Source organism: Podarcis melisellensis (assembly GCF_964234715.1).
Source record: "Podarcis melisellensis genome assembly, chromosome: 17".
NCBI classification, from domain to species: Eukaryota; Metazoa; Chordata; class Lepidosauria; order Squamata; family Lacertidae; genus Podarcis; species Podarcis melisellensis.
Window position 1 is genome coordinate 317,551 of NC_138534.1, and position 10,266 is coordinate 327,816.

The window sequence follows — 10,266 nt, forward strand, 5'->3', positions numbered from 1 at the left end:
GACATTTTCAATTCCATAAAAACTGCATTATGATCTGAGCAAGTTTTAGGGCAAATTTCCGTTTTTGATACGTTAGGAACCAGGTCTCTGGATATCCATAAATAATCGATTCTCGAAAATGACAAATTTGCATCTGAATAGAATGTGAAGTCTTTTTCAGTTGGAGTTCTGACTCTCCATATGTCTGACAGGTCGAATTTGTCAGTTATTTCAAAGAAAGTTTTAGGTAGTCTGCCAGCATTTAATATTTTCTGCCTCTGAGTTCTGTCCATTAAGGTAGCTGCCAATCCATTCAAATCTCCCATTAAATTTAATTTGTAATCCAAGTGTTCCAAAAGATTGTTTCCAAGTTTTTTAAGGATTCTGATTTGCCATCATTTGCTGCATAGATTCCCAGTAACAAATATTTTTCACCTTGTGCTGTAATTTCCACTGGAATGTATCTTCCTTCCTCCTCTTTAAAGATCAATTTTGGGTTCCATTTTTCTTTGATATAGAAAACCACTCCTCTTTTTTTCACTTTATCTGAAGAAATAAATTCTTGATTGAGTTTTTTATTTGATAAATTTTTTCTATGTAGCCTTGTAATGTGTGTTTCCTGTAAACAAATTACATCCAAATTCTGCTTTTCCAAAACATAGTAAACCTGTCTCCTTTTCTGAGGAGATTAAGCCATTAACATTCCAAGAATAAATTCTCAAAGCCATGATGTTAGATTAAGGGGTCACCGCTCCTACCCCTGGCAGCTGCAGGCTTTCTAGTCCAAGTTCCACCGAGTACTTTTGCAGAAATCTGTCCTTCTCTCCAACAGTCTTAATTCTTTGCTTTCTTCCTCCAAATTTGAAGGAAAGACCCTCTGGGAATTCCCACCTGAAGAAGATATTTTTCCTCCTCAAGATGTTTGCCAATTCTGTGAAACTGGATCTCAGGTTCAAGAAGTGTCTAGGAATCTCTTTGAAAAGGACAATGGGTTTATCCTGAATTTTTAAAACTTTTTTGCAGTCCCAAAATGATATCTCTTTGTTCCTTGGTCTTGAAGACCACTATGCAGTCATAAGTTATTTTTGAATCCTTTTTGGATTCAAATCCTTTTTCTATCCACAGTCCAACGTCTTCCTTTTTCAAGTCCCACCATGCCACAAAATGGTCTGTCAAACACTCCTTGAGTGGCTCTTCTTCCAATTGAGGGACCCCTCTCAATCTTAGTTGAGATTCCCATTCCTTTATCTGAAGAAATGCAATAGAATTTGAATTTTCATATTGTATTCATTCCAAATCTGAAACTCTAACTGTCTCAAGCTGTGCCAACCTTGTCTCATGTGTTGTAATCCCATTCTTCGCCTCTTTCAGTTCAACACTTAAATCTTCAAACTTTTAATTCAATTTTTCTATACCCCCTGTATTACGATTTGTATTGTCTCTGATTTTCATTACTGATTCCTCAAAGGCTGCACTTTTAGAGCCATGTCTTCCAGTTCCCTTATCTGGTTAGTCAGCACTCAAGAAATTGTCATCTCATCTGTCCTCCCAGTTGTACGACGTGGCCCAGGGAGAGAGGGAAAAATAGTGGAAGTGAACAACTGGCTTCGCAAATGGTGTAAACAGGAACGGTTTGGATTCTTAGATCATGGACTGCAGTTTCTTAAAGATGGACTTCTGGCAAGTGATGGGCTGCACCTCACAACGGTTGGGAGGAATGTTTTTGCCAAAAATATCAGAAACCTCATCAGGAGGGCTTTAAACTGACTAATGTGGGGGAGGGAGACAGTGCTCCTGAAGGTAGGAGTCTATCAATTGATGAAGATGATCATCCAAATGTCATAGACCAAATGGAGTAAACAGCACGCAGACCTAGTTGTGGGAGGAAAAAATCCTTAAATAAGAGACATGGGGGAATGATTAATGGACCTCAGTGTCTGTACACTAATGCGCAAAGCATGGGAAATAAACAAGATGAGCTTGAGCTCTTGGTACAGCAAACTAAATATGACATAATAGGCATCACTGAAACCTGGTGGGATAAGTCCCATGATTGGAATGTAATAATGGAGGGATACATTCTATTTCAGAGAAACAGACCAGACAGGAAAGGAGGAGGAGTGGCGTTATATGTCAGGGATGTGTATACCTGTGAAGAGATCCAAGATTTAGAACCTCAAAGCCAAAGTGAGAGCATTTGGCTCAAAATTAAGGGAGAGAAGAATAACAGTGACCTCATTGTGGGAGCTTACTATAGATCCCCAAGCCAAACGGAGGACATAGATGATGCCTTCCTGGAACAGATGGCCAAGCATGCAAAAGGAAGGGAGATAGTAGTAATGGGGGACTTCAATTACCCAGATATTTGTTGGATGTCAAACTCAGCCAAGAGCATAAGGTCAAACAGATTCCTCACTGGCCTTGCAGACAACTTCATTGTCCAGAAAGTGGGAGAAGCAACAAGAGGAAGAGCCATTTTAGATCTGGTCCTAACCAATGTTGATGACCTGGTTAGTGGGGTAGAAGTGGAAGGATCATCAGGTGCGAGTGATCATGCTCTTCTGAAGTTTACTATACAGTGGAAAGGAGCAGCCAAGCATACTAGGACTCAATTTCTTGACTTTAAGAAAGCCGACTTCATAAAACTTAAGGAAGTGCTGGGTGAGATCCCATGGGCAGTAATACTAAAAGGAAAGGGAGTTCATGATGGCTGGGAGTTTGTTAAGAGGGAGATTGTAAAAGCACAACTTCAGGCAATACCAATGAGACGGAAACATGGAAGGTACCTAAAGAAGCCAGGGTGGCTATCTAAAGAACTTTTAACTGAGTTAAGATTAAAAAAGGATGTGTACAAAAAATGGAAAAGGGGGGAAACCACCAAAGAGGAATTCAAACAAATAGCCAGCACATGTAGACACAAAGTCAGAAAAGCTAAAGCACAGAATGAACTCAGGCTTGCTAGAGAGGTTAAAAGCAACAAAAAAGGCTTTTATGGGTATGTTCGTAGCAAAAGGAAGAACAAAGAAACAGTGGGGTAACTTAGAGGAGAAGATGGTGAAATGCAAACAGGGGGCACAGAAAGGGCTGAACTCCTCAATGCCTTCTTTGCCTCAGTCTTCTCCGATAAAGAAAACAATGCCCGACCTGAAGAATTTGGAGCAAATGATTCAGCAGAGGAAACACAGCCCAGAATAACTAAGGAGATAGTACAAGAATACTTGGCTAGTTTAGATGTATTCAAGTCTCCAGGGCCAGATGAACTGCATCCAAGAGTATTAAAAGAACTGGCAGATGTGATCTCAGAACCACTGGCAGTCATCTTTGAGATTTCCTGGAGAACAGGCGAAGTCCCGGCAGACTGGAGGAGGGCAAATGTTGTCCCTATTTTCAAAAAGGGGAAAAGAGAGGACCCAAATAATTACCGCCCAGTCAGTCTGACATCAATGCCAGGGAAGATTCTGGAGCAGATCATTAAGCAAACAGTCTGTGAGCACCTAGAAAGGAATGCTGTGATCACCAATAGTCAGCATGGATTTCTGAAAAATAAGTCATGTCAGATGAACCTGATCTCGTTTTTTGACAGAATTACAAGCCTGGTAGATGAAGGGAACGCAGTGGATGTAGCCTGCCTTGATTTCAGCAAGGCATTTGACAAGGTGCCCCATGATATTCTTGTAAAGAAGCTGGTAAAATGCGGTCTTGACTATGCTACCACTCAGTGGATTTGTAACTGGCTGACTGACCAAACCCAAAGGGTGCTCATCAATGGTTCCTCTTCATCCTGGAGAAGAGTGACTAGTGGGGTGCCACAGGGTTCTGTCTTATTCAACATCTTTATCAACGACTTGGATGATGGACTCAAGGGAATCCTGATCAAATTTGCAGATGACACCAAACTGGGAGGGGTGGCTAACACCCCAGAGGACAGGATCACACTTCAAAACGACCTTGACAGATTAGAGAACTGGGCCAAAACAAACAAGATGAATTTTAACAGGGAGAAATGTAAAGTATTGCACTTGGGGGGGGGGATGAGAGGCACAAATACAAGATGGGTGACACCTGGCTTGAGAGCAGTACATGTGTGGTCTTGGTTGACCACAAACTTGACATGAGCCAACAGTGTGACGCGGCAGCTAAAAAAGCCAATGCAATTCTGGGCTGCATCAATAGGAGTATAGCATCTAGATCAAGGGAAGTAATAATGCCACTGTATTCTGCTCTGGTCAGACCTCACCTGGAGTACTGTGTCCAGTTCTGGGCACCACAGTTTAAGAAGGACCCTGACAAACTGGAACGTGTCTAGAGGAGGGCAACCAAAATGGCCAAAGGCCTGGAAACAATGCCTTATGAGGAACGGCTAAGGGAGCTGGGCATGTTTAGCCTGGAGAAGAGGAGGTTAAGGGGTGATATCATATCCATATTCAAATATATAAAAGGATGTCACATAGAGGAGGGAGAAAGGTTGTTTTATGCTGCTCCAGAGAAGAACTTCCTGACAGTAAGAGCTGTTTGACAGTGGAATTTGCTGCCAAGGAGTGTGGTGGAGTCTCCTTTGGAGGTCTTTAAGCAGAGGCTTGACAACCATATGTCAGGAGTGCTCTGACAGTGTTTCCTGCTTGGCAGGGGGTTGGACTCGATGGCCCTTGTGATCTCTTCCAACTCTATGATTCTATGATTCTAAGAATTTCAAGTTCAGTCCCACAGTTTAGTGGAGTGAGAGAGAAAAACAAATTCCCACCACCCAGGCAGCCCGCAGCCCTCCTGTTCCTTGTTGTTAAAAGCCAGGCTGTAAAAGAAATTTTCCAAGTCCCTTTTGGAATTTTAACAGACAATCCTGGAGGTAACAGATACTTTTAGCTACTTTAAAATGTGTCCGGACAACAGCAGGATACAAAATAACAGAGTCAATGGAAACGAAAATCAAATGTTTCACCTTCCATTGTGATGTCACAATGGAGTCTAGCCTTTCCGTCCCGGGGGTCCGCAGCAGAATGAAGGAGCTTCTTTACTTTAATCACAGTCTCTCAGGGTTTTTAAAACTTAAAGTAATTCCCCCCTTCTCCCTGCAGAAGGGGGGCATTAGATTTGACTTGCAAACTTTCAAACAGTCTTTTTACTTTTTACTTCGGTCCTCGTTTACCGACTCTACTTTAGTTCAACGAAAGGGATCGACCTCCGTTTTTAAATCCCCCTTTTCCTGCTAATCTTGATCAAATTTAAACTTTATCCTTTACTTACAGTTCCAAATTTTAAGTCCTTTTTTTCTGAAAGAATTGCCCGCTCACGAACCCCAGACTTGGAGCTTCGCGCTGTGAAGGAAGCAGTCGTTTCCGCTGTGCCGCGTCTCAGACCCCACTCGCTCTTGGGGCTTCTATGAGCTTACCGGGGAGTGGGGAAGTCGTCAGAAGGCACCCACCGGATCACCAGGTCCTCAGAATTCCCGATCTGAGGTTTTCCCCAGGGGAACGCGTCGCTCTTGCGGTCTCTCCTTGCTTCACTGCGCTGGGGCTCTTTCAGCCGAAAGAGCTCCCGTCTGCCATTACCGGGTGACCAACCGAAAGTCTAGCTGCCACATTTTGGATTAATTGCAATTTCTGGGTAACCTTTAAAGGTAGGTAGTCTCACGTAGAGTGCATTGCAGTGGTCCAAGCAGGAGATAACTAGCACTTGCAACACTCTGGTGAGACAGTCCGTGGGCAGGTAGGGCCTCAGCCAGTGTACCACATGGAGCTGGTAAACAGCTGCCCTGGACACAGAATTGACCTGCGTCTCCATGGACAGCTGTGAGTCCAAAATGACTCCCAGGCTGTGCACCTGGTCCTTTAGAGGCACAGTTACCCCATTCAGGACCAGGGAGTCATCCATACCAGCCCACCCCCTGTACCCCAAAAACAGTACTTCTGTTTTGTCAGGATTCAACCTCAATCCATTAGCCGCCATCCATCCTCCAACCGCCTCTAGACACTCATACAGGACCTTCACTGCCTTCACTGGTTCTGATTTGAAAGAGAGGTAGAGCTGGGTATCATCTGCATATTGATGAACACCCAGCCCAAACCCCCTGATGGTCTCTCCCAGCGGCATCATGTAGATGTTAAAAAGCATGGGGGAGAGGACAGAACCCTGAGGCACCCCACAAGTGAGGGCCCCGGGGTCTGAACACTCACCCCCCCATTTTCTGGACACTGCCTGGAGGAAAGAGTGGAACCACTGTAATAACAGTGCCCTTGAGATGGTCCAGAAGGATGTTATGATCAGTTGTAACAAAAGCCACTGAGAAATCCAGCAGAACTAGAAAACAGCTTTCACCTTTGTCCATAGCCCACCGGAGATCATCAACCAGCACGACCAAGGCAGTTTCAGTCCCATGGATTCAGGATTCAGGCCTGAATCCTGATTGGAAGGGATCCAAATGGTCTGCATTCTCCAGGCGTGCCTGGAGTTGTTCAGCATCCACCCTCTCAATCACCTTCCCAAGAATGGAATATTTGAGACTGGGCGATAGTTGGCCATACTGGCTGGGTCTAAAGATGTTTTTTTAAGAAGCGGTTTAATGACCGCCTCTTTCAGTGGGTCTGGGAAAGCTCCCTCACAGAGGGAAGCATTCACCACCCTGCAGAGCCCATCGCCCAGCCCTTCCCAGCTTGCTTTTATCAGCCAGGATGGGCAAGGATCAAGGAGACAGGTGGTTGGTTTCACGCGTCCAAGCAGCCTGTCCACATCCACGGGGGTAACAGATTGAAATTGATTCCATGCAACTTGACCAGACAGGGCTCTAGCACTCTCCTGCCCCAGCCCTGCTCCCACGGTGGTATCTAGCTCCTTCCGAATATGAGTGATTTTATCTGCAAAAAACTTTGCAAAATCGTTGCAGGAGATCTTGGGGACTTTACAAGGCCCCGGTGGTAAAGGTGGTTCTGTTAAATTGTGGACCACCTCAAAGAGTCTCCTGCTACTATTTTCTGCAGATGCAATAGAGACAGTGAAGAAAGTCTTCTTCGCCGTGGCTATCGCCGCTTGGTAGGCTCGACGTTGAGCTCTAACCCGTGTCTGGTTCAGTTCAGAATGAGTTCTCTGCCACCGGTGCTCTAGTCGTCTCAGCAATTGTTTCCTTGCCCTCATCTCTGGGGGAAACCACAGGGCTGTCCGGGCTCCATGGAATCGGAGAGGGTGCTTGGGAGGCAGACAGTCGATAGCCCTAGTTAACTCCACATTCCAGCGGGCCACCAGGGAATCAGATGAAAATTAATCCCCAACCAGATATCCATCCCACCCACCCCAACAGAGCAAAAGGGGGGGGGAGAGAAGAAACAACTTAAAGTGCCACCGACTGTTTAAAGACATTTTAAAACACATTAGACACTTGGAACAGGAAAGCAATAGCAGAACAACTCTGCACTTTTGTAGCTGGGAGTGTGAGGGCCTGGGCCCCACCCCCTGGGCCAGTTGGAAAAGGTCTTGGAAGGGAGCAACATTCCTTTGTAAGAAAATATGAAATAAAGTCAAACCATTTTTACAGGCAAAATTAAAATAAAATAAATCAATGTGGGGTGGGGGTGACAAGAAATTTTCCGCACCGGGTACCACCTGACCTTCCTATGCCACTGCTCTCAAATAGAGAACATCTTCAAGTAAGAGAATTGTCCTCTAGAATAGGGGTAGGCAACCTAAGCCCACGGACAGTCCAGCAATCAGCGTGTTTTTACATAAGTAGAATGTGTGCTTTTATTTAAAATGCATCTCTAGGGTATTTGTGAGGCATAGGAATTCGTTCATCCCCCCCAAAAAAAATATAGTCTGGCCCACCACATGGTCTGAGGGATGGTGGACCAGCACACGGCTGAAAAAGGTTGTTGACCTCCCTAGAGGGCCCCTACGCTTGTTGACATGCAGGGGCATGTCATATTAATCTGTTTGTCATTCTTATTATATTTGTTCATACCTTGCAAGTGTCCCAGGACATCCCGTTTTTTCGCACGAGCATGGCGGCCATTTTGAGTGCTGCAATATCATCCTGAAAAAAGCACCTTTTCAGGGCCACAATCTCTTGCAGCACCATGACACACATGTTTTTGCATGCCAGGAGAGCACAGCACTGGAAAAAATGAGTCTTTTGGGTTCTGTGATCTCATGCAGGTGATGTAACTCACGTGGGAGCACGACCAGAAAGAAACATCCTGGTTTGGGGGCTCAACATGTTGGAGGTTATGTTCATTGTTATTATGAAGCATCATGCCTTATCATATCAACCAGGAGGAAACAAGCTGGGAGGAGATAAGCCTACCAAGAGCTTTCTCTGAATCACTGAATGACCCCCTATCACCAGAGATACAATTCTTGTGCCTTTAAGGCCTCAGTTGGGATCTATATCTGGGCTCAGGTTTGGTCTTGGTTAACTTGTCTTCATTATTCTCCTCTACAGATCTCCTCGATGATGATATTGCAGATGATGTAAGGTGCCTTAAGAAGGTTATCACCGAGAAAGGGCTGGAGTATTGGTGAGTGACATCAGCTTTCCTGCTTTATCAGAATGAGCAGCTGGGGAAAATGATGTAATCAAGTCAAAGCAGAAAACAAAAAACTGTTTTTAAAGGCCCTTTATTAAGGGATGAAAGTAAGAGACACAAATCATTCTTTTTGTAGTAAGTAAATATAGTTTTAAGAGATATATGCAAGATCTTTCATGATAAAGTAAATCTGCAATCTTTTCACTTCAAAATCCTCATATGCTTAAGGAAGGTACACCAACACAGAAGTTCCTTTGGGTCATTCTGTTATGAAAAGGGTTGCCAAAATACGATATACGATGAATATTAAGGGCATTTCCATATAGGGTGGTTTGTTTTGGAATAGGTGCTGCTCATGCAAGATGAGGGTGTTTATTGCCCAGCCTCAAATACACAGGCAAAGGCTCCTCCATGTAAGTGAGGAAAAGTCAGCTGAAGTCAGGGTGTTCCTTCAGCCCAGGTTTCCTTTCCCCCTGTGTTTCCTCCCTCCTCGGTGTCAGATCCTGCCAACCCAAGCCTGATACCACTGTGAGGCTTGTGACAATTATTTTGCTAAGTATAAAATAAATATGGATACTCATTTCTTTGCTATTAAATCTCTTGCACCTGCCTTCTTTCCTATTACCTTTGCAGAGTTTTAGTTCTGAGTGCAAAATATAAATTTCCCTCAGTGAGTTTTGGCATACTATCCAGTCAGTAGGTTCAAGCTTTGGGGAGATAATAATAATTTGAGGTTATTATTCTGCTAAATTCACCTTTCACATCACCAGGCACTCACAAATCACCCCCAATGTGTTTTGTTCTGCTAGGACAAGCCTGGACCTGCCCTGATTTATGGTTTTACATCAGGGCTGGCCCACAGGAGATAAGAGGACTGTCAATGGCTACTAGTCATGACAACTACAGTATCAGAGGCAGCATGCCTGCACGCGGGGAGCATGTCCCAATTTATTGTTCTACCTCTAGTTTTGTGCTGCAGCACTGAAAAGTTCACAGCCCAGTTTTTACTGTGTCATCAATATTCTTTTCTTGTTTGTAATGTTCCCGTGTGTACATTGGCCACATCCTGCTCATAAAGAATGCTGATGTGCAACCCCTCCCCTCTTTTTTTGTGCCTTTAGGACACATTATCAAGTAAACTGCAGCAGAGGAGCCCTCAGCATTCTGCATCTCTCATGCTCTTATTTTTTGGAATATCAGTCCTGGTTCAAAAACTTAGTATTGTACGGGAAGAAAAAGGAAGTCCATATACATTTTAATTAAAAAACTAACTGGGAATTCTTTCATTGTGTTTTAAGTCTCTTCCAACAAGAAATAAAAGCCAATCAATGATAAAAGTGCTTGATGACTTCTTTTGTCTTTGTAAACTCGGGCTTTTATGCTAAGGATGTCTAGCACAGCTTGACCTCACATCGTCGCTATTCTTCTAAAGATGGAAGCCTCTGTGGTTTCCAGTGCTTTGTGAATAAGATCGAGGCCATTATTAATCAAAATAAATTCCATCCAGCTACTTGTATTTTTTCCTCACAATTGGCAGCTGCAGCATCCTAGGTGCGATAATTTTGCCTCCATGCCTAAGAAGGGATGAAACAGGTACACAAAGATATCCAGCTGTTTTACATTCAATAGTTCATCCAATCAGGGTTGTGTATGCTGGTGCCTGTTTAAGGGGGTCTTGCTTCATTCATGCAGTTCTCAGTCATGACTGGACACCAAAGAGCAGGGCTGTGGTGGTCTGGGGTTGCAGGGGGTCAAAGACTCATTTCTATTTCAGCAG

General features: G+C 44.0%; 1 protein-coding gene across 1 annotated transcript in view; it reads left to right on the forward strand.

Annotated features, from left to right (window-relative positions):
- Positions 1-9,829, forward strand: part of LOC309360631 (lysozyme C-like) — a 36,831-nt gene extending 27,002 nt beyond the window's left edge. The window contains exons 3-4 of the mRNA XM_081895315.1: positions 8,405-8,480; positions 9,611-9,829. Of these exons, the coding sequence (XP_081751441.1) occupies positions 8,405-8,480; positions 9,611-9,752 (218 nt within the window). The 3' untranslated portion in view covers positions 9,753-9,829. The remainder of the gene's footprint in view (positions 1-8,404; positions 8,481-9,610) is intronic.
- Positions 9,830-10,266: the final 437 nt, after the last annotated feature.